The 26,042-nt window shown below is 43.8% G+C and overlaps 1 protein-coding gene across 1 annotated transcript in view; it reads left to right on the plus strand.

The window, feature by feature from the left end:
- The window catches only part of LOC139758941 (uncharacterized), a 222,005-nt gene that overhangs the window by 78,872 nt on the left and 117,091 nt on the right, over positions 1–26,042 (plus strand). The window contains exons 3-5 of the mRNA XM_071680756.1: positions 11,862–11,941; positions 16,153–16,304; positions 22,415–22,554. Of these exons, the coding sequence (XP_071536857.1) occupies positions 11,862–11,941; positions 16,153–16,304; positions 22,415–22,554 (372 nt within the window). The remainder of the gene's footprint in view (positions 1–11,861; positions 11,942–16,152; positions 16,305–22,414; positions 22,555–26,042) is intronic.

Raw genomic sequence — 26,042 nt, forward strand, 5'->3', positions numbered from 1 at the left:
TGGATGAGTCCCTGGTTGTGACTGTAGTGGTTGGTTGTGTGGTTACTGGATGAGTCCCTGGTTGTGATTGTAGTGGTTGGTTATATGGTTACTGGATGAGTCCCTGGTTGTGATTGTAGTGGTTGGTTGTGTGGTTACTGGATGAGTCCCTGGTTGTGATTGTAGTGGTTGGTTGTGTGGTTACTGGATGAGTCCCTGGTTGTGATTGTAGTGGTGTTCCAGATGACTACAGCGTGTGTACTGGATAAGGGGTTGGTTACTTCGTTGGTTTCTGTGGTTATGATGTGATTCATATTGTTATACGTCGTTCCTGAGATGGCTTAGTGGTTGTTATTATGTTGACTGTGAATGTGGTTGTAGTTGTGGCTGCTCTAACTGGGGTTGTGGTTGTACCTGTGCGTGCATTCATGTGGCTGAGGTTGTGGTTGTAGTTTTGGTATCTGTGGCTGGGTTTTACGTGTAGCTGTGGTGATGTTAACTGTGATTGTAGATCCTGTGGCTGGGTTGTGGTTGTAGCTGTGGTGATGTTAGGTATGGTTGTAGATCGTGTGGTTGTGGTTGTAGCTGTGGTGATGTTAGGTATGGTTGTAGATCGTGTGGTTGTAGATGTGATGATGTTAGGTATGGTTGTAGATCGTGTGGTTGTGGTTGTGGTGATGTTAGGTATGGTTGTAGATCGTGTGGTTGTGGTTGTGGTGATGTTAGGTATGGTTGTAGATCGTGTGGTTGTGGTTGTGGTGATGTTAGGTATGGTTGTAGATCGTGTGGTTGTGGTTGTGGTGATGTTAGGTATGGTTGTAGATCGTGTGGTTGTGGTTGTGGTGATGTTAGGTATGGTTGTAGATCGTGTGGTTGTGGAAGGAGATGCAGGGAAGGTAAGGTTTGGAGGTGTTCCTTCATGATGCACCACACACAGCTTCTTAAAGGTGTGTGTGTGTACACCACCACCACCACCACCCATTGATTGTGTCTTGATACCCCCACACCCCCCTTGTGTCATACCTGCCTCCCCCTGGGTCATACTAGCCCCTTCCGTCCCCCCCTGCCCCTCCCTAGTGTCATACTAGCCCCCTTCCGTCACCCCCTGCCCCTCACTAGTGTCATACTAGCCCCTTCCGTTACCCCCTGCCCCTCCCTAGTGTCATACTAGCCCCTTCCGTCCCCCCTGCCCCTCACTAGTGTCATACTAGCCCCTTCCGTCACCCCCTGCCCCTCACTAGTGCCATACTAGCCCCCTTCCGTCACCCCCTGCCCCTCACTAGTGTCATACTAGCCCCTTCCGTCCCCCCTGCCCCTCCCTAGTGTCATACTAGCCCCTTCCGTCCCCCCCTGCCCCTCACTAGTGTCATACTAACCCCTTCCGTTACCCCCTGCCCCTCCCTAGTGTCATACTAGCCCCTTCCGTCACCCCCTGCCCCTCACTAGTGCCATACTAGCCCCTTCCGTCACCCCCTGCCCCTCACTAGTGTCATACTAGCCCCTTCCGTCACCCCCTGCCCCTCACTAGCGTCATACTAGCCCCTTCCGTCACCCCCTGCCCCTCACTAGTGTCATACTAGCCCCTTCCGTCACCCCCTGCCCCTCACTAGTGTCATACTAGCCCCTTCCGTCACCCCCTGCCCCTCACTAGTGCCATACTAGCCCCTTCCGTCCCCCCCTGCCCCTCCCTAGTGTCATACTAGCCCCTTCCGTTACCCCCTGCCCTTCCCTAGTGTCATACTAGCCCCTTCCGTCCCCCCCTGCCCCTCCCTAGTGTCATACTAGCCCCTTCCGTCCCCCCTGCCCCTCCCTAGTGTCATAATAGCCACCTTCCGTCCCCCCTGCCCCTCCCTAGTGTCATACTAGCCCCTTCCGTCCCCCCCCTGCCCCTCCCTAGTGTCATACTAGCCCCTTCCGTCCCCCCTGCCCCTCCCTAGTGCCATACTAGCCCCTTCCGTCCCCCCCTGCCCCTCACTAGAGTCATACTAGCCCCTTCCGTCCCCCCTGCCCCTCACTAGTGCCATACTAGCCCCCTTCCGTCACCCCCTGCCCCTCACTAGTGTCATACTAGCCCCTTCCGTCCCCCCCTGCCCCTCCCTAGTGTCATACTAGCCCCTTCCGTCACCCCCTGCCCCTCCCTAGTGTCATACTAGCCCCTTCCGTCACCCCCTGCCCCTCCCTAGTGTCACACTAGCCCCCTTCCGTCACCCCCTGCCCCTCCCTAGTGTCATACTAGCCCCCTTCCGTCACCCCCTGCCCCTCCCTAGTGTCACACTAGCCCCCTTCCGTCACCCCCTGCCCCTCACTAGTTCACTGCCGGGGGGGGGGGGTGACATGGTGACCCCCCCCATGTGTTACCCATCTCTCCAGCAAGACCCACCTGCCCACACAACCTCCTGCTGCCTCTCCTCGCTTGTGACCTGCCTCGCGGGTCGTGTTGACACAGGGTCGTACCTAGATCAGAGGATCGCACCTGGACCAGAGGGTCGTACCTGTATCAGAGGGTCGTGTTAATACAGAGGGTCGTTCCTGTATCAGAGGGTCGTGTTAATACAGAAGGTCGTTCCTGTATGAGGGTCGTACCTGTATCAGAGGGTCGTTCCTGTATCAGAGGGTCGTACCTGTATCAAAGGGTCGTTCCTGTATTAGGGGGTCGTACCTGTATCAGAGGGTCGTACCTGTATCAGAGGGTCGTACCTGTATCAAAGGGTCATACCTGTATCAGAGGGTCGTTCCTGTATCAGAGGGTCGTACCTGGACCAGAGGGTCGTACCTGTATCAGAGGGTCGTTCCTGTATCAGAGGGTCGTACCTGTATCAAAGGGTCATACCTGTATCAGAGGGTCGTTCCTGGACCAGAGGGTCGTCCTAGGTGTATCCTGGTGTGTTGCCGCCCTTGTGGATAGGTCCAGATGTAGAGGGTCGTAGGTGTACGAGAAGGTCGTGTTATAACGACCCTACTCGTTTCTCCCCTCTGTGCCTCGTCAGACGACCCCATTGTACCCCTCTGATACACCCCCACCCCACCCCTCCCCCCTGTGTATTGTGCCCCCTGGGGTCAGCGGGGGAGGTGTGTATTGTGCCCCCCTGGGGTCAGCTTGGGAGGTGTGTATTGTGCCCCCTGGGGTCAGCGGGGAGGTGTGTATTGTGCCCCCTGGGGTCAGCGGGGAGGTGTGTATTGTGCCCCCTGGGGTCAGCGGGGAGGTGTGTATTGTGCCCCCTGGGGTCAGCGGGGGAGGTGTGTATTGTGCCCCCTGGGGTCAGCGGGGAGGTGTGTATTGTGCCCCCCTGGGGTCAGCTTGGGAGGTGTGTATTGTGCCCCCCTGGGGTCAGCTTGGGAGGTGTGTATTGTGCCCCCCTGGGGTCAGCTTGGGAGGTGTGTATTGTGCCCCCTGGGGTCAGCGGGGGAGGTGTGTATTGTGCCCCCCTGGGGTCAGCGGGGGAGGTGTGTATTGTGCCCCCTGGGGTCAGCGGGGAGGTGTGTATTGTGCCCCCTGGGGTCAGCGGGGGAGGTGTGTATTGTGCCCCCTGGGGTCAGCGGGGGAGGTGTGTATTGTGCCCCCCTGGGGTCAGCTTGGGAGGTGTGTATTGTGCCCCCCTGGGGTCAGCTTGGGAGGTGTGTATTGTGCCCCCCTGGGGTCAGCTTGGGAGGTGTGTATTGTGCCCCCTGGGGTCAGCGGGGGAGGTGTGTATTGTGCCCCCCTGGGGTCAGCGGGGGAGGTGTGTATTGTGCCCCCTGGGGTCAGCGGGGAGGTATGTATTGTGCCCCCTGGGGTCAGCGGGGGAGGTGTGTTTTGTGCCCCCTGGGGTCAGCGGGGAGGTGTGTATTGTGCCCCCCTGGGGTCAGCTTGGGAGGTGTGTATTGTGCCCCCCTGGGGTCAGCTTGGGAGGTGTGTATTGTGCCCCCCTGGGGTCAGCTTGGGAGGTGTGTATTGTGCCCCCTGGGGTCAGCGGGGGAGGTGTGTATTGTGCCCCCCTGGGGTCAGCGGGGGAGGTGTGTATTGTGCCCCCTGGGGTCAGCGGGGGAGGTGTGTATTGTGCCCCCTGGGGTCAGCTGGGGAGGTGTGTATTGTGCCCCCCTGGGGTCAGCGGGGGAGGTGTGTATTGTGCCCCCCTGGGGTCAGCGGGGGAGGTGTGTATTGTGCCCCCCTGGGGTCAGCTGGGGAGGTGTGTATTGTGCCCCCTGGGGTCAGCTGGGGAGGTGTGTATTGTGCCCCCCTGGGGTCAGCTGGGGAGGTGTGTATTGTGCCCCCCTGGGGTCAGCGGGGGAGGTGTGTATTGTGCCCCCTGGGGTCAGCGGGGGAGGTGTGTATTGTGCCCCCTGGGGTCAGCGGGGGAGGTGTGTATTGTGCCCCCTGGGGTCAGCGGGGGAGGTGTGTATTGTGCCCCCTGGGGTCAGCGGGGGATGGGGGGGGTGTTCAAGAGGGATCGTCTTCCCCAAACTTCCCCCCTCCAGTGTCATCTGTGTGTTTACAACCTACCCCACCAGACTGCATGTTTGTGCCCCATCCCTGGACGAAAATGACCCCCCCGCTAACGACCAGGGTCGACCTCCAATTATGCTCGAGACGTGATGGGCGAGCGAATGAGTTCTCCATGACACCAGGTCAAGGACTGGACCAGGGCGTGCCTTACCATGAGTTAGTGTCAGGGGTCGTTCACACCCCCATAATTAGTTAATAGAACCTTCATTAACCTTTTGACCATGACGGTACGAACCCTAAGGGTCAGGTCGAAGGTCAGGCGATCACACGGTCGTCAGGGGGTCGTACGACCGTCGTGCTCAAAGGGTGGTGAAATAAGTTTCCTAGACTGAACAATCGAAGTGTTTTCACTAGGCAAACATAACGTCTGTATAACCTCCCTCCTCGTTATCACAGACTCGCCACCATTATGAAACTCCTCTGTATAATATTAATAGACTTTATGCCTAAGATTTATTTAAATGACATTTCGCCAATAAGAACTATAATTGCCTGTTTAAATGTAACGGTTCCTCACCAGATGGTAACACTGGCCCTGTTTAAATGTAAAGGTTCCTCACCAGATGGTAACACTGGTGCGGCCAGCGCCATGTTGACACTTCTTATTATAATGTATCTTTTGCAGTCTCGATTTGCAATATGGCCACTGTTTATTTTTTTCATTTAGTCTTAATGTGGCTCTTATTCCCTTCCCTTTTCTCATAGAAATAAAGGAAACTGGTTTAAAATACTTTGGTATTAATTAATGGTAATAATTCGTGATCTGACAACGTGTACGCTAATATTTTTTTCCCCTCCGTCACCGTGAATATAATAAAGATCAAATGATTTTATTACTGCTATAATACTCTATTATCTGGTGCTTTGTATAAATTGTATTTAAATACTAGGTATAATCGCTGTCTAGACTGGGAATAGAGTCTGTGATGTGGTGATTTCATTAAATATGGTTGGGGTTTACTTACCATGGTTCATGGTATGACCGCCAGGGGGGTGTCAGGTCTTGTGACGTCATCAGGTAAACAAACACGGGGAACAAAAAAAAATTTAAAAATCAGGAAAGTAATTTTTTTCCGGCTGGTGTAAGTGCCTGCCAGTAGTATGCACACAGAGACACTGGTTACTTCCCCGTTTGTACAAGTAATGCATTACTGAAAAGCGGAAAGATATTTAGATATGTAAATATTTCCATGCTGAATGATATCAACTTATTTGAACGTTTTTTTTTTTTTTTTAACCATAGCGAAAAGTCACGTATATAAAACTTGTAGTTATCTCATGATCATTGACATTTTATGTAAGGATATTATCAAACACGTTATATAATTTAAGGTGTTCTGATATAATCCAATGCTTAACAGAGATCTCAGAAATCCAACATAGTAAAATCAAGTGGGAGATATAGACGTGTTTATGATGCCAGCAAACCTTGAGTTGTGCACACTCTCAAAAAGATTGTGTACAGACAGACACACACACACACAGACATGATCGTCCAGTTACTGGGTCTTTGAAAGAGGCGAGATTACAGGTGTTGGCTGAGGTAAGACGCTAGAAAATCCCCTCCAAGGTTGGTAATGGTGAACACAGTGACTCAGGTCCCTGGGAACATTTTTATTTACGTGTGTGTGTGTGTGTGTGTGTGTGTGTGTGTATCATATATATATATATATATATATATATATATATATATATATATATATATATATATATATATATATATATATTATACTATTCGCCATTTCCCGCGATAGCGAGGTAGCGTTAAGAACAGAGGACTGGGCCTTTGAGGGAATATCCTCACCTGGCCCTCTTCTCTGTTCCTTCTTTTGGAAAAAAAAAGAAAAAAAACAGAAAACAGACGAAAGAAATGGCCCAACCCACCCCCATACACATGTATATACATACACGTCCACACACGCAAATATACATATCTATACATCTCAATGTACACATATATATAAACACACAGACACAATACATATATACCCATGCACACAATTCACACTGTCTGCCTTTATTCATTCCCATCGCCACACACTCACACTGCGTAGCACCTAACACAAGGCCTCTTTCTCAACCTTATCGCACACCTAATTCGTAAATGCTACGTATAATTCGCAATTCCCCCAGTCATTTCTCACGCAAATTCTCGAAAGCAAACACCAGGTCCACACATCCTCTTCCCGTCCTGGAGCCACAGTGTTCCTCTGCCATACAACCCACCAGGTATACACACATGGAAGGAACTCCTGAGCCAGGAAGTATGTATATGTATACACGTCGGCCTTTCCTACCTTAACGAGGTAGCGCCATGAACAGATGACGGAGCCCAGCAGGCAAAATCCCCACTTGGCTCCTCCCCCTGTTCCTACTCTGAGAAAGTGATATAATACAGGAGAGCCAGAGTTCCAGACCCCGCTCCCGCACCCGCTTCATCCACACGTGGGGACCCCGTGGCCCGTTTTCGTTCGTAATGCTTGATTTCCTTAGGATGGGCTGGGGTGGGGTGGGGGTGTGTGCACTGGATGTTACACAACATTCACACTTTGTGAACGCTCTGCTAACCTCGTCCTTGACTATATTTAAAGAGATATTTTAATTCCCTTTTGAATGGTTCGCCTGTAATTACCCCCTGCATAGTTAAGCCGAGGAGGCCTTGGTAATTACATAGTGTAGCCAAGGTGTGTGTGTGTGTGTGTGTGTGTGTGTGTGTGGGAACGGACCAAATTACTGTCCTTGCCGCCATGTGTAACGACAAGTAACATCAAGTTGACATTAATACCACCATTTCTTACGTCACAGGTCAAAGGTGGGGGGGGGGGAGGGTGGTTTGGGGTCATAATGATTACCGAGACGTCGTGTCACATGCGAGAGTCGCCCCCCCCCCCCCCCCTTCCTACGTCACCAGCTGCTACATACGGGCCAGAAATTGTCGTACCTCTGGATGGTGTGGGAAGGGGGGGGGGGTGAATTTTACGACGTCTAGAGCGACCATGATAAAGAAATTTACGTCATTGATAACGCAATATATATATATATATATATATATATATATATATATATATATATATATATATATATATATATATATATACATATATAATCTTCAGATATGGCCCACGTAGCGATCGGAAAGGTTTAGATTACCTGATTCGTCGTAGATGCGCTAATTACGTCACCTGGACGTGGATCGATCAGGTTACTAAGCTTGTTCCAACCCCCCTTACCCCCCCCCCCCAGCACGGGCCAGGGGGGGTGGGGGTTGGGGGGGGGGAAGAGTGCAGGGGGAAGACCGTACCTGGGGCCCGAGGTTGGGGGGAGGGGGCCCGAAAAAAAGGGGGGGGGCAATGCGGGAATGTCCCAGGATCTAAGAGTATGTTTGGCATATCTTGAAGACCAGTAGTAGTCCACCCGTCCGTCATCCTCCATACCCTGTGTGGCCTAGAACCATCGTGGACAGAAAAGAGGATGACTTAATGGAGAACGTAACAGGGGGGATGTGTACCCCGAAAGAAACTTCGTACCCCCCCTGATGAAATTCCTCACAGGGGGGGGGGGTGTCCCCCCACGCCCCCCCGAGTCCTCCAGCTATGTGCCTTCGTCAAACCCTCCAGACCTGAACATGTATGCATGGTGTACAAAGAGCATTGCTGCATGGCAACAGGAAACACGGCTGAAGAATTGATCGTGAGTGTGTCCACCTGGAGTGGTGTGGGGTGACTGAGGCACATTGTGGTGTGACCCACCGTCTGCGTGACTTCATAACACCGACGACGATATCAAACGTCGATATTTATCAGTATTGCCCTCACTATATTTATCAGTATTGCCCTCACTATATTTATCAGTATTGCCCTCACTATATTTATCAGTATTGCCCTCACTATATTTATCAGTATTGCCCTCACTATATTTATCAGTATTGCCCTCACTATATTTATCAGTATTGCCCTCACTCTATATTTATCAGTATTGCCCTCACTATATTTATCAGTATTGCCCTCACTATATTTATCAGTATTGCCCTCACTATATTTATCAGTATTGCCCTCACTCTATATTTATCAGTATTGCCCTCACTATATTTATCAGTATTGCCCTCACTATATTTATCAGTATTGCCTTCACTCTATATTTATCAGTATTGCCCTCACTCTATATTTGACCAATGTGTATTTAGCTCGCCCTTACCTGATTAAGAAGAGATATTGATCATTGTTACTCCTGATATATATATATATATATATATATATATATATATATATATATATATATATATATATATATATATATATATTCACTTTATCCCTTATTTATCAGTCTTAATTAGCAGTATTTATCGGTAACCCTTCTTGATCTCGGATATATATCAGTAATCTCCTTTTGATCAAAAATCACGAATATTAATTAATCACGAATATTTATTAGTACCTCTTAATCATAATTATTTATAACTATTGCCTTCTCTTGACCACAAATATTTATCAGTCTCTTGTGATCACAAATATTTATAACTATTGCCCTCTCTTTATCAAATATCATTATCGCCCCTTGATAATTAATATTTATCAGTATTATCGTCTCTTGCTAACCAATATCACCGCAGGATCAAATTTATTGTTATGATAAATGGAAGGCATCTGTAGCACCAGATGTTGTTGTTGTTGTTGTTAAGATCGTCAAGCCAATCTTCACACAGTAAATTATGTAATAACACGGCAGGAAAATGCTATGATTCTGAAGGGTAGAAAATATTATGTAATAAGATATTAAGATATGTAAATAAACCCCCATGTCTCTGTTGGCCAACAGCTCAGTTCTCTGTGTGTGTGTGACATTCAAACAGAAATAGATTGGGTTCGTGACCACATCGGCTAAATATAGTAAATATCCTGATACACAGGTTTAAGAATTCATATCACGTTACAAAAACTACCTTCTCTAGTTTTAGTCGGTGGGGATTATAAGAGACCAGACATAAAACTATATTTATCCCATATTCCTCATGTAATTGAGACGTATGAGGTAATATATTAAAGTTTTGAACACGTCTCCCTTATTTTGTAAAGTGCGAAAGATCCATTTATAGTGAGACACTATAGTATATTATGTATTAACAAATATCATGATGAATATTGTATATTGTGTATTAACAAATATCATGATGAATATTGTATATGTATTAACAAATATCAAGATAAATGTAAGGCAAAAAATTGGTAGTTCATGGCGATCGACTTGACAAATCAAGGATCAGATTATCGTACGCCTGGTACCCCCAGGGGGGTTATCGTACCCCTGCCCGGGCTCGTGCCAGGGTACACACACAGACAGCCGCGCGCGCGCGCGCTCACTCTCCCTCCACGACCAGGGGCGGTTGTACACCGGATTATAACGACGCCACCATCTTCCCTCCTTTGTTTGTATCTCACAACTTTGTTATAACCTTTATAACTCACCGAGAGCAGTGTCATGAGGCCTCCACGCGTTCCACGAGTAAAATGAATAAAAGCTACGAGTCTTGGCTGGCCGTGAGAACCCGAGATTATTTTTACCCCCAGACACGTGGTAGGGTAGGTGTAAACAAGCCTGACAGGCCACTCAGAGAGCATTGAGATGAGTCAGAGCTGTGCATACCGTTCTACTGGTCGCTCATGCTGGGTTTGGGTGAGTCATGGCCACTCATGAGTCACAACAGTGAGTCAGGCGTAGATAGTTATAACAGATTACATGATAGCCTTACCAGCCAGTCATGGGGCAGGCTTATGTTTTACTGTCAGCGAGCATTATAACTACACACGTGGTCCGGGATTATCATCCCTATGGCAACTCAGAGAGCTTAAGTCATGGGTCAGCTAGAATGAATGAACACTGCACAGTCGCGGCTGCCACTTAGAGAGCATTTTGACGGATCTGGTGAGGACCGCTCAGAGAGCATACTGACAGGTAATGTTAGAGGAGTCATACCGACCACTCACAGAGCATTTTGACAGGTTAGGAGTCATACTGACCACTCAGAGAGCATTTTGACGGGTTTAGTGAGGAGTCATGGGAGGGCCGCTCAGACAGCATATTGACCAGTCAAGCGAGGAGTCATACCGGCCACTCAGAGAGCATTTTGGCGGGTTATTTGAGGAGTCATGCGGCCACTCAGGGGGCATTTTCATGGCAGAGCTACCGCGGGCGGATAGAAACAGCCTTAACTGCCCAACTGTATAACTGACGGGATAGCCACGTGGGTGATATGTAAACAGTCATGGAGGCCACTGAGGGAGCATGATGACTTGCTCATCCACCCAGGGGGGCCCCCACTGACACGCCAGGCACATGGCCATGGTATAGACTGAGCGTATCTTATTGAATTGTCAGCTGAGGGGTGGCGCTACATGAGTACGGGGGTCAACACGGATGAGGGGAGAGGGGTTACCCTCCCCTCTTGAAGGTTGGGGGAGAGAGGGGAGAGGGGGGTTACCCTCCCCCCCCCCCTCTTGAATATTGATCGTACAATTAACATTTATCGAACGCGGGAGTTCCAGTCTGTTGGCCTGTGTACCGTTCCATCCGTACCGTGCACCCCTTGGTGACCAGCTGTACCTGTACCACCCAGGTACCACCAGCTGTACCTGTACCACCCAGGTACGACCAGCTGTACCTGTACCACCCAGGTACGACCAGATGTACCTGTACCACCCAGGTACCACCAGCTGTACCTGTACCACCCAGGTACGACCAGATGTACCTGTACCACCCAGGTACGACCAGCTGTACCTGTACCACCCAGGTACGACCAGATGTACCTGTACCACCCAGGTACGACCAGCTGTACCTGTACCACCCAGGTACGACCAGATGTACCTGTACCACCAAAGGTACGACCAGATGTACCTGTACCACCCAGGTACGACCAGATGTACCTGTACCACCCAGGTACGACCAGCTGTACCTGTACCACCAAAGGTACGACCAGATGTACCTGTACCACCCAGGTACGACCAGATGTACCTGTACCACCAAAGGTACGACCAGATGTACCTGTACCACCCAGGTACGACCACATGTACCTGTACCACCCAGGTACGACCAGCTGTACCTGTACCACCAAAGGTACGACCAGATGTACCTGTACCACCCAGGTACGACCAGATGTACCTGTACCACCAAAGGTACGACCAGATGTACCTGTACCACCCAGGTACGACCAGATGTACCTGTACCACCCAGGTACGACCAGATGTACCTGTACCACCCAGGTACGACCAGATGTACCTCACCACCCCTAACGACCCCTTCCTCCCCCAGGTACGACCAGATGTACCTGTACCACACTTAACGACCTCTTCCTCCCCCAGGTACGACCAGATGTACCTCACCACCACTAACGACCTCTCTCCCCCAGGTACTACCAGCTTCGAGCTTACCTGAAGTCGTCTCCCAAACTCCCGGCCAAGATAGAGCTAAGCCTTCCCAGGAATACCAGTAAGTATTTACCTTGTAATACCTGTAAATACCAGCTCTTGCCTTATACTTACCTGTAAATACCAGCTCTTGCCTTATACTTACCTGTAAATACCAGCTCTTGCCTTATACTTACCTGTAAGTACCAGCTCTTGCCTTATACTTACCTGTAAGTACCAGCTCTTGCCTTATACTTACCTGTAAATACCAGCTCTTGCCTTATACTTACCTGTAAATACCAGCTCTTGCCTTATACTTACCTGTAAGTACCAGCTCTTGCCTTATACTTACCTGTAAGTACCAGCTCTTGCCTTATACTTACCTGTAAATACCAGCTCTTGCCTTATACTTACCTGTAAATACCAGCTCTTGCCTTATACTTACCTGTAAGTACCAGCTCTTGCCTTATACTTACCTGTAAATACCAGCTCTTGCCTTATACTTACCTGTAAATACCAGCTCTTGCCTTATACTTACCTGTAAATACCAGCTCTTGCCTTATACTTACCTGTAAGTACCAGCTCTTGCCTTATACTTACCTGTAAATACCAGCTCTTGCCTTATACTTACCTGTAAGTACCAGCTCTTGCCTTATACTTACCTGTAAGTACCAGCTCTTGCCTTATACTTACCTGTAAGTACCAGCTCTTGCCTTATACTTACCTGTAAGTACCAGCTCTTGCCTTATACTTACCTGTAAGTACCAGCTCTTGCCTTATACTTACCTGTAAATACCAGCTCTTGCCTTATACTTACCTGTACATACCAGCTCTTGCCTTATACTTACCTGTAAGTACCAGCTCTTGCCTTATACTTACCTGTAAGTACCAGCTCTTGCCTTATACTTACCTGTAAGTACCAGCTCTTGCCTTATACTTACCTGTAAATACCAGCTCTTGCCTTATACTTACCTGTACATACCAGCTCTTGCCTTATACTTACCTGTAAGTACCAGCTCTTGCCTTATACTTACCTGTAAGTACCAGCTCTTGCCTTATACTTACCTGTAAATACCAGCTCTTGCCTTATACTTACCTGTAAGTACCAGCTCTTGCCTTATACTTACCTGTAAGTACCAGCTCGTACTTGTAAGTACCACGGGATGTTTCATGACCCGCTAATGCTATGGATCTTTGACCATATTCGGTGACCAGAATTGAACAGGTTCAACTAGACCTTCCTGAGGGTGATAGTTTGTTTTTGTTCTAGAATTTGGATGTAAAACCGGACCACATTTTCTTTTTCTGTATTATATGCACCTAGGCTCCGGTCCTCTTATTTCTGTAGTGGTAATCACTCCTAGTTCCTTTCTCATTATAGATGATTCACTGACCTGAGTGTGTGGGTCCTAGGACAGAGTCTGTGGGTCCTAGGACAGAATGTGTGGGTGCTAGGACAGAGTGTGTGGGTGCTAGGACTGTGTGCTGTCTGTCTGTAACCCAGCCCACTGACCCGTTCACAAATTCAATTGCATAAATCCTGGTCACAATACGTAGATGTAAACAAAGTTTTAGGCCCTGCTCTGTAGAATCCTTTTTATCTATCGATATTTATGACATCTAATGGTATTATAGAATCCCAGTTACTCCATATATATTAATGATATCTAATGGTATCTAATAATATATAATATAATAACACGAAATTCTTTGGCATTTGTCGCTAAAGCGATGGCCTTGTGTAATAAGAAAGACGTTTCTACAATCCCGTAAAGTTAAAATCGCCATTTTCGCTGGATAACGAGGCTATAGTGCCTTTCATTATCTCTCTGCCTCTTATATAGTATTTCTATATTATAGACACGAAGGGCGGCCCGGCCCGTCGTGCTCACGAGCCGTAAGGTCGTGCATAATTTGGCCTCCCTTGTTAACATATGTCGTGGTCCTATGTAAGAATCTAATCATTTATATCTTTTATGATTATTAATGTCTTATTGTAAGAATGAAAGTATTATTACTGGCCGTGAAGAGGGATAGGATCATTATTACGAAATTTACTGCGTAATCGAATGTTACAATATGACGTCACAGAACCGCTAAGTCCTACCCCAAAATTGTTTTATTTTAAAATATATTATCTGAAACGGTCTTCGTAATTTACATTAGTCTTTGCAGTGTGTAAATTGCAGTAGAGTTAATGGGAAGAAATTAAAAGACAATGGGAATTAATACTTATGGTACGAGTGTAGTTAAACCAAACATATATTTATGTTACTATTTATCGTGCCGTAATGACTACCGAAGCTAAATTAATTTGATAGACAATAACAATAATTTTTAGTATTTACTGCAGCCGCCAGTCTCATAGGTTTGTATGGGACATGTATTTTTCTCCTGTATTTACATAGATAATGGCCTATTACTGGATGAGCCTCTTGCATCAATAGCCTATTGTTCCTGATTTTTATCCTAGATGCGCTCACATGGTTCCTTCCTGATCCTGGGAAATTATAATGTGAAGCATGGAATTATTTTTTTTCTGAAAAGGAGTTGGTTTATTTTTATATGATTTTTGGACGTCATTCTAATGTTCGACGTAATACATAGCGTATAGCCTAGTTTTATGTAGACTAGCCTAGCTTAGTTAGCCTAGTTTTAAGTAGTTTAGTCTAGCCTAGGTTAGCTTAGCATAGTTTATGTAGTTTACCGTAGCTTAGCCTAGTATAACCTCATCTAAACCAGGCTAAGTCAACTAACTACACTTATGTCAACCCCCTAAATGACCTTAATCATATAGACTAACTTAACTACCTTATGTAACCGAACCATTCAACCTAATCTATCCTAAATTGAAGAACCTTACTTCCCTTCGCCCACCACACTGCAGATGGATGACTTCCACCGTTTTATAAGGTTAATATCAGGTGTGGCCAGGCATGAACTCTGCGAGAATAGAGAAGGATCAGGAGACATTATGAAATGAGGGTCGTCAAAAATAGATAGATATTCCTGGTGTGTGTTGAAGAATAGCTTTTAATATTATCTATTTCTTCCCTTAAGTGAAAACAAGAGAAGAATGGATTTGAAAGTGATTTTAGATTTTTATTAAGACTGGTACATGAATGAGAAGACAGTATGGTACTAGAATTGACCCCTGTAAGCGTGACCTTTCAGTACGATGTGCCTGGCCATTGACCTGACCGTGAGAGATCTTGGAAACAGAGGACTGTCACAACGCGAGGTCACAACAGGAAGTTACACCAAAGTTTAATATTCATAAACAATTGAAAGAAACCTCTACATTCTTCCTGACTGAAAATAGAAGTTTAAATATCACGACATTATGACCTTGACCTTTTACACTTGGGGTTAAAAAACTTAGCAGGAGCTACATATGTGAAGGTCACTCACTTCCCCGAACCTGGATTGGCTTCCGTACTCAATTATCGAGCGACGTCGGCGACAAGCTGGCTGGTGAACACGGCCAACCGATGGCGGCGACACAACTCATTGAGTACGATAACAACACCTTGAGTACGGTAGCTTCTCCCCTGAGTACGATAACAACCCCTTGAGTACGGTAGCTTCTCCCCTGAGTACGATAACAACCCCTTGAGTACGGTAGCTTCTCCCCTGAGTACGATAACCACCCCTTGAGTACGGTAGCTTCTCCCCTGAGTACAATAACAACCCTTTGAGTACGGTAGCTTCTCCCCTGAGTACGATAACAACCCCTTGAGTACGGTAGCTTCTCCCCCACTCCCACCCCACCCCAAGTACGATAACTTAACCACATGAATACTATAACTACTACTTGAGTACGTTTACTTTATCACTTGAGTACGATGACAACCCACATTGATTAGCCGTGGTATGCAAGGGGTTAATCATCTTAATTAGCACTTTCTTAATGACTGATAATGATGATAATAATGATAGAAATGTTGAGTGTCATGATGATGACAGCGGGAATGGATAATGATAATTGTAAGTAACAATTGATAGTGATGATTATGGTAACTGTTGAACTTATATGATTAACCCCTTGGCCACAACTTTACAACCCTAAGGTATATATGATGACCTTACGGATAATGTCAAAGACTTTGTTGTTATCATACCCAAGGATCATACCGTTGTGATGAATGGTACAATTAAAAGATAAGAAGAATTGATAATGGTAGTAGTAGTATTTGTATTAGTGATTAATGATCAGGATAATGATATTAACTATTAATGTAGATGATGATGATGATGATGAGAAGAGAATGTAATCAAGTGGTGAGTTTGTGGGCATTGCAGGTGGTAGCGGGTTGGTGTTCCCGGCGTGTGTGGTGAACGGGTCGGCCGTGAGCAAGACCTTCCAAATCCTCTACCGCAACGAGGAGGTCCACCTGGATGACCACGTCCTCTTCAAGCTTCACCTCATCGTGGACGCCCACAAGGTACGCTCCTCCACACCACCTCAAGGTACGCACCTCCACACCACCTCAACTCCCGTGGAGGCTAGGCTAGGTTAGGATCTTCCTGTAATAGGCGATGCTTTTTTTTTTTTTTTTTTGCCATCTTCCTGTACAAAGTGTCTGTGACGTAATAGGCGATGCTCTTTTTTTTTTGCTTCAATAAGAATGTAAACATGGATTTTTTTTATTATTGAATGTCACGGGTCTTATGGACATGAAAATTCGACGAAGGACAACAAAACAGACTTCAAAAATTGCAAATCAACAATCTCTTTCAGAGTCAGGCGATGTTGAGGGAAGGATTAGTATGGATTTATTAATAGCAGGAGAAAAAAGGGTGAAGGTAGCAGCCTATATCGTGCATGATAAGGATAGGGGAAGGTTGAGTCTGAGTGCTGCTAGGTCTGTATCCTACCTTCCCCAGAGAGAGATGTGACGCTGGGGTCCAAGGCCAGGATGGTAAAGGCTTCCTTTATATATGTTCAGACCACCACTGGTCGTGGAGAACCACATGACGGAGTCTTTATCCGAAGTGGAACGAGGAAAGGTTATGCGGGGAGTAGTCATATATATATATATATATATATATATATATATATATATATATATATATATATATATATATATATATATATAATTTTTTTTCATACTATTCGCCATTTCCCGCGTTAGCAAGGTAGCGTTAAGTACAGAGGACTGGGCCTCTGAGGGAATATATTTTTTTTTCTTTAAGTCTCCCATCAGAGAATATAGCGAAGGAAATAATTATCGTATCAGGAGAAAAATAAACAACACAAAATCTATCATTTACAATATATATATATATATATATATATATATATATATATATATATATATATATATATATATATATATATATATCATATATAAATTTGCCTAATATAGCTTGTAAACTTGTATGAACATGGCGGACTTTTCATATCTTACCAGTGATGAAATAAATATATTAGATATTTTTTCATGACTTAAAAATTATTTTTAGTTAAATTACACAAGTTGGCTGTTCAAAGATGATTAGTTTCTTTAAATTCTTGATATTGCAGTTCGCTGTTTGACCTGATCCTTATAGGTCAAGTCAAAGGCCAAGGGGGTGAGTTTAAGTTTGGTGCCCCTTAAGTAGGACGAGGTAGGTTTCCTAACTTCCCATGAATTTATATTTTCATGAAAGACATAAAGTGCCAGAGTTACACTGGCGTTCTACAAGGGGACGAGTTTAGACTAGCAAGTTTAGCGTAGCGGCTCAGCAGATTTGTGCATCAGTAACGACCATTGCAGAACAGCTTCTGACGAACTTAATTTAACAAGATCATTGGTATAGGCTTGGGGGGGGGGGGAGACTCACTCCCACGTCAACTTAGTTGGCCACTAACAATACTTTTTATTATAATTATAATAATGATGATGATAATGATAATAATAATGATAATAATAATGATATATGGACATGATCCCTCATTTATTTTAAACCTTCAGCTGAAGGTATTACATGATACACTATTTACACCTTGTTTGCAGCACAGATGTTTTGAAAGGAGACGTTAATTTTTAGATACAAAGAGAAAAAAAATCTAGTCAATGTGTCAGTCAAAATATCGGGTAAGTAATTAAATACTGAAGGTTAGTATATTAATCGACAAGCGTATTTAGGATAGTGGCAGTGTGTGGCAGCTGTGAAGGTGGAGGAGCGTTATGAAGGTACGTGGACGAGTGTCCCTCCTTGGTCACCTTAGCCAGCCTCTCATGTTGCCATGGTAACCCGTCACTCCTTCACTTAACGTCCCTGAACACGACGCTAACGTCCCCCCCCTTCTGTATATGTGATAAACTCGAGCTTAAAGTGTGGGTTAGGCATGACGAGGGTACGACCCCCTCCCTGGGTAGGCCTGGCTTAAGGGGTCAGGTCAAACACAAGACCGTTGTAAACAACAAAGGGGTCGAGCCGGCCGTCGCGCTCAAGGCTCACCCCCACAGCTGCTGTGCTCAAGGCTCACACCCACAGCTGTCGTGCTCAAGGCTCACACCCACACCTGCCGTGCTCAAGGCTCACACCCACAGCTGCCGTGCTCAAGGCTCACACCCACACCTGCCGTGCTCAAGGCTCACACCCACAGCTGTCGTGCTCAAGGCTCACACCCACAGCTGCCGTGCTCAAGGCTCACACCCACAGCTGTCGTGCTCAAGGCTCACCCACAGCTGTCGTGCTCAAGGCTCACACCCACAGCTGTCGTGCTCAAGGCTCACACCCACAGCTGCCGTGCTCAAGGCTCACACCCACAGCTGCCGTGCTCAAGGCTCACACCCACAGCTGTCGTGCTCAAGGCTCACACCCACAGCTGTCGTGCTCAAGGCTCACACCCACAGCTGTCGTGCTCAAGGCTCACACCCACAGCTGTCGTGCTCAAGGCTTTGTATCGTCGTGCCTTGAGGGATGCGCCATCGTCCACACGGGTTCCTAGCTGCTGGTAATGTCGGTCTCGTTAGCAGGCTGAGACGGCGGATATGTTTTAACGGGTGGCGTTAATGCTGGTGTAAAGGTGATCACGTTACCCCCATAGTGCACTGGACAGGGTTGAGGCTCGGATTTTCTGCTGAGGAAGCCTCGAGGTGTGGTGTGACGTCTTTGATGAAGCTGGTAACCTTGCGAAGCTTGCTGCAAGTTGTGATATTCCCGTCGTATATATATATATATATATATATATATATATATATATATATATATATATATATATATATATATATATATATATCATCATATGTATTGGTATATTTTTGCATTTGATGGCCACCAGCAGACTGGGAACATTGAACATGGAGGATAGACTGTGAGCTATTGCAAATTTCTTAGGGTCAGAGGTTAAGGTGGAGGATAGACTGCAAGCTATTGCAAAGTAGTTGTTATGGTCAGGGGTTAAGATCTTATGTTTTGACCAGATGGCCGATTGAAAGGTGAAGGAGGAAGATGAGCGTAAGAATTTATAACATTAGAATAAGCAATACAGGGAAAACAAACAAGAAATAGGGTAGACTGTCCAACTAATGTAATATTTTTGCTTATTTGCTTGGGCAAAGTTATGATATACAGATGATGCGTTTTTTGTTTTTTGTTTTTATTTTAATGCTTATTCTAAGATATAACTGACTGGAATACGAGTCGGTATTATATTGTGATTTATCATTTGATAGTAAACTACAATATAGTTCTTGGCCATTTATCTAATGTGTTACCGGGGACCCGCGTGTGAAATAGCAAACATAGAATTAAAATGAAGTTTAAACGACCACAGAGAAGTCTGGCAGAGAGGATAGTAAGATAGCATTAAGTAGAAGTTACGAGGTAAGAGGATAGTAAGATAGCATTATTAAGTAGAAGTTACAAGATAGTATTATGATGGTATGGTATCCGAGTAAAAGAGTGTCAATTATTTCACACAGCCTACATTCAGCACATGGACATCTTTTTTTTAAGGCTTACTTGCATTGCTCACGAGTGAAAGTTTAGCTTTTAACAAAATACATATATAGGAAGTTGATTTTTTTTTTGGTACACTCGTTCATGTTAGTTGGGTTGGAGAACCCCAACTGAATCTGGTATTCAGTCATTCTAGAGTTCCCACCAAATTTCTCGTTTAAAGCTGAATTTTTGACATTCTGGGTAATGTATCTGTCGTTGTAGTATTATTTTATATGACGTGTCTAAGTATTTAAGGTAAGATCAGCATTTTTTTTTTTCAGTAAGAGCTTGGTTGGGAACCAGGTACTGTGAACACCTGTATACACCTGGGGAAGACATATGTGCATTTGTACAGCTGTACATATGGTATACAGGTGTTTTGAGAACTAGAACACGGCCAGTGGGTTAGCAAGGTCATTATTAATAGTTGCTTATATATTGTTTTCCGTGTCTTTATATACAACGGCGAGTTTTCAGTGTGACCAAAATGTGAATACCTACTTGTCACCGTTCTTCTAATATCGTTTCCTGTTGATGGTAGATATTTAGGATATACTTGATATGAGCTTGTAATGAAAGCCAATCCTTGTCCAACATGTTCCATTTTGTTAGTATTCATTTTGCCTATATTACATAAGCCACGAGTCCAGCTAATAGTAATGTTTTTCAAAATCTTACAATTGTAGGTTGTCAGAATCTTGAATGAATCGTACTTTTCTCAAGTGTAGAATTAGCGTTAAACACGTTTACAAAAGACTTCAAAGTGGTAAGATATTTTCGTATATCAAGAATAATAGGGGACCCAGGACTGAACCAAGTGGGATGACACTGGTTAATGATGTCTCATTGGATGACGCACTTCAAACATGCGTCGTCTTTTCCCAACCTGTTAGGTGATGATCATTGGTCCATTGCTGGGTTCCTCCCATCCATAGAGCCTCAGTTTTGTGGCTAGTCATATATGTTATACAGAGAGCATCATATGCCTTATGGCGATGCAAACGCACACAGTCCCTCCACCCATCCTGTTCTCTAGGCACAAGACGACTCTCATAAAAGTCCGCATGTATTATTCACGGCCTCTTTCCTATGATCATATGCCTTCCCTTTCTCTGTGGCTCACTCTATGTACTTCCATGTCCACTCCTTCATTAATTTGTCACACTATTCTTATTGATTTTTGCAGAGAGTTTAAAATAGTATTCGCATCGCCTTTCTTAAAGATGATTTCATTTTCTCTTACCCTTTCCTGGGGTATTGAACTCTTGTGAGTCCAACAGCGTTTCAAAGTAGTGTCTCGTGTGTTTCCTGTGCACTCCTTGATCACATTATACGAGACGAAACACCATCTGGAGGCTTGCGTCCAGCATTGTAAGTAAGGGGTTTATTTTTCTGGGCAGTATGAAGCTCATTTAAATGGCTAGTAATTTAAGGAGGTTTCTTGTCCTGTGGGGTCCAGAGGCAAACGCGTAGAAGCAGAGTAGCATTGAAGCTCAAACAATCGAGTAATTAAGTTAAAATTAAAAGGAAATAGTTTTGTATTGTACAATATAGGCACGCTAAGGATCATTTTTGAACAGCTTGAAGACTGATTCCCAATCAGTATGTGTAGACCACAACCAGTCTGTTAGACATTGTTCCAAGAAAAGTATTTTTACTTATTTCTTCTTAAGTGTAGAAGGAAGGCATATCTGTCCATATCCTCCAGATCACGGCTCTTGACCATCATCGTCATTTAAGTGAAAACATGGGTTCTTACAGCTAAGGAAAATGAATAAATAACCATCCTGTTGATTGGGTAATACACTACCTCCATACCCTACTAAATCTCTTATCCATCCTTTGTTTGAACCTACCCAAACCCTCTCTTGGCGACAGACCTGACGATTAACCCATTATATTTTATGTACCTACGTATTTCTGATGATCATATTGGTTTCCTTGGTAGCCCCTCCCCAGTCAGGTACTTCTGTAGCGGACGTTTTCAGCTAGAAGTACACTTTAAAGCTCTGAAAATGACTTTCCACATCTACCTCTCAGTTTTAATCAAATTTCCTTTGGAGTGCTTAACCTCAGACCTTCCATCCTCATTGGTAGTAGTATGATCCTGATAGCGTAATGTAACAGTTTTGGCTGCATATTAAGGTCGTTCACAATATCTTCTTCCTCTGTTTTGTAATTATGTCCCTACCATTCCTTGCTCTCTATGACCCTTCAGATGCATCTGTCTATATCATAGTCACAGGTTATTTCTCTCATTGCCCTTGTAACATCTATTGAACGCATTTCTTTTACTGGCTAATGATACATCATTTCAATACCTTATTGTTTATTACTTTGACCCAATAGTTGGTCTGCATATTGATGATACAGATGCAAGATAATGGCTGGTTTGTGCTCGGTGTAAATCATCGCAAATTCGGGATGATCTTACATGTAGTTAACATACATACATACCAGTAACCACTTGGAAGAGTAACCCGATCATTGTTTGATTGCTGTTGCAGCCCAAAATATTGGTTAATGATAAGCGTTAAGGATGGTGCATTAGGAGACCTTTGCCAGCAGGAGTGTGGTAGGACACCATGGCAGGAGGAGTAAGTTGTTTCTCATGTTGCAGCTGGCTGACAGCCTAGACCGTGCAGACCTGCAGTTGGTGGTGGAACTGTGGTTCACAGAACATGCCTTTGGCCCCGACCACCACAATGCAATTCAGTGTGTGTCATCCAGGACGCTCAATCTCCACTTCTCTCCCACCAGGTAAACCTCAGATGTTTTTTCAGGTTATTTGATGAAAATACATGATGTTGGTAATAGTAACCATGAAAATGATGATGGTAAAAGTTGCAGGCTTTTTTTACATTATTTTATCTTTCGAGAAACCAGGCTGTGTATAATTTTTAGACTTTATAGAAATGTATTTTGCAACACATGCATATGTCCATCTTGGAAACTCTCCATATTTTTGTTTTGTATTTTTTAACTGTTTCTTTTTATGTGAGATGCATGACACTGCATATCACAGTATGGCACTATTTATTCTCTTCATCAGAATGTTTATTCATCCGTGCATCCTTTGATCCATTGATAAAGTTAGGGAACTCAGGTGTTGGAAGAGAATTTGTAATGTACAGCCCACTCCTTCAAATGTCCTTCTCCCATTACATATGTATAAATTTTTGAGAGTCAGACCTTGTTCTTATGATCTTTTACATGAATTCATTTAAAGGCCTCAAAGATTTGTATGTGGATTTGACTTGTTCATTCAGTCTCAAAATTATCCATATTATTACTTGTTTTTGATAAGTTTCTATGATTCTAGATAAACTCATTTTCTGTGCACTTTTATAGCTTCATTTAAGTTTGGTTAAAGAGAAAGCAACAAGCAACTTAATATGATAAATGAATTTATGGAAAAATATCTCTGGCAAAGTTTTGCTGTTGTGTGCCCAAATACCATTGCAGCATAATTTTTATGTAAGGAGATGTATTCATCACATTTTCTCAGGAAATTCTTATGAAGCCAGTGTGCTTTGTATGGAAGAAAGTGGATATGGATGGATGTACACATATTTATACTGTATCATGATTTGTGTCTGTTAGGTACACTGATTAATAGATACAATGACAAATGAATGAGCATAGTTTCAGAGAACCTGTCATTAGCATGACGTGGACTGATAGATGTGGTAATTGATGATTATGTGTATATTTAGAGAACCTGTTAGTGGCTGGATGTTAACTGATATAGTGATTAATGATGGCAGAAGTATGAGAGAGAGGGAACTAATTGTGAATTTGAAGAATGGAGTGTTTGGGACATAATGAGAAAATAGGTGTAGGAAGGATGACAAAGAGTATGTATAAGAAGAAGGGGACAGGAAGGAGAGAATGAGGTGGAAGAGAAAAATGAAGAAGACTGGCTGAATGGAATATAAGAATGGAGAGGCATTAAAAAGTTTGTGGAAATGGGGATGTATGCAGGAAATTCTTTGTGTGCCACCCTCCAAGATAGTGTGACACCATGACAAATTAGATATAGCTTTCTCTGTTTATTGTTAGATATAGATCAGCAGTGTTCATTCATTTATTTTAAAAGAGATTCCAAACTGTATTTTGTATTGTACCAAAGCCATTAACTAGTTGAAAACATGATGATGCGCTCAGAATAACTAAATCTGAGAAATCTGGTCTCATTACATGCATTTTGTATGATTATGCTTTTATCTTAACCAGAGGCTTGGCAGTTACATATTATGACTGCTCCTTGTATATGATATGATTTAACAGGAATTTTGATTCTGGTTACTGGATGCCGGGCATTAAGTTGTATAGAGATGCAAATTGACTTCAGTATTCCAGAAATACTCTAGGTTTTAGAGATGCTGCATCAGCCACCTGTTTTAACATGGGAAATGATTTATTGGATGTGCATAGAGAGCCTTTGATCTTTGTGAGCCTTACCTTTGGTTAATAGCCAATATCCTCTTTCAATAACCATGAGGCCACACTTTGCCAAACAGTGCTGCAACTTCTCTGGTGAAAGCAAATAACTAGAGTATTCATATCATACATTTAACTTCACAGCAAGAGATTAATATTTTGATAGTATACTTGACTAGTGTCTTTCAAAACATGTGCCTTTACTGATTACCTTGAATTACTGTGTTTAGTTTAACTTCCTCTGTCATATACACAAGGATTATAAATTATCGTATTTTGTGCTCATTTTGCAGAGCTGTTTTTAGTATTCACTATGCAGAACATATTAATGTTAACTACAGAAAGCTTATTTTTAGTGCTATTTATTCTGAGATTTTCATTTGATACTCTGTGTGCTTATGTTTTATTGTACAGAGCATAATGCTTCATGCTCATTATTCATATCTTTATATAATGTTTACTATAAAAGCATCATGCTTCATGTTTAGCAAACAGTTTTCATGGAACAAAAATTTTTGCACATTATACAGGATACAATAATTTTATGCCTTATATTCACAGTCCATAAACATGATCATCATATATAACACACAAAGATTAGATACTTTTTGGAATGGGACTTATTTCCAAAGACATTTTAATGTTTATTCTTACACTGTAGTTTGCTTCTGTTTCTCTACTCTTGGCTTAGTGATGGGTATAGGTGCTTAGGTATTCGAATTATGATTGTAGGTGGTTAGTGAAGATTATAGGTGCTTTAATTGTGATTGTAGGTGGTTAGTGATGATTATAGGTGCTTAAATTGTAATTGTAGGTGGTTAGTGATGATTATAGATTACTTAGATTATGATTGTAGGCAGTTAGTGATGGTTGTAGGAGCTTAGATTATGATTGTAGATGCTTAGCAATGGTTATATGTGCCCAGATTAGGATTATAGATGTTTAGTGACAGTTATAAATGCTTGGATTATGATTGTAGATGCTCAAATTATGGTTTTAGGTGTGTAGTGATGGTTATATGTACTTATTGATGGTTTTGCATGCTTAGATTATGATCGTAGATGATTACTGATGGCTGTAGGTGCTTAGAGTGTGATTGGAGGTTTTTATTGTTGGTTATAGATATTTAGCTTATGATTGTGGGCAACTAGTGATGGCTTTAGATGCTTAGATTATGATTGGAGGTGATTAGTAATGGCTGGAGATGCTTAGATTATGATTGCCGGTGATTATTGATGGCTGTAGGTGCTTGAATTATGATTGTAGGTGCTCAGAATTGGTTTTAGATGCTTAAATTATGATTTTAGTTAATTGATGATAGCTGTAGTTGAAAAGTAAGGGCTGTAGATACTCACTGATGACTTTAAGAGCTTATTATGACAGTAGGGCTTAGTGGTAAGTTTTGTGCTAATGATGACTGTAATTGCTCATTAATGCCTGCAAATATTTATTGAGTACTTATGCTGAATGCTTGCTGATTGCTGTTGACCCCAGAAGATGACTGTTTGTTTTCAGTGATAGCTGCAGGTTCTTAGTGTTGTCTAGCGATGCTCTCTGATTACTATAAATGCTCAGAATATCCCTAAGTAGTGACTTAAGGTTTCCTCTCATAGCTTAGTTGTGGCTAAAGATTTCCACTTGTGATCATAATTGCTCATTGTTGACTTTTGTTATTCAGTAATATCATTAGTGATGATTTTCATTGCTTTCAAGTGTATAATGCTAATTGATAGCATTTAGTGCATCTTCTAGATGCTCAATGATTGTAGCTGCATGTTGATGACTGTATTCAAAGTAGTGACTGA

This window comes from Panulirus ornatus, chromosome 32 (assembly GCF_036320965.1).
Source record: "Panulirus ornatus isolate Po-2019 chromosome 32, ASM3632096v1, whole genome shotgun sequence".
In the NCBI taxonomy this organism is placed as follows: Eukaryota; Metazoa; Arthropoda; class Malacostraca; order Decapoda; family Palinuridae; genus Panulirus; species Panulirus ornatus.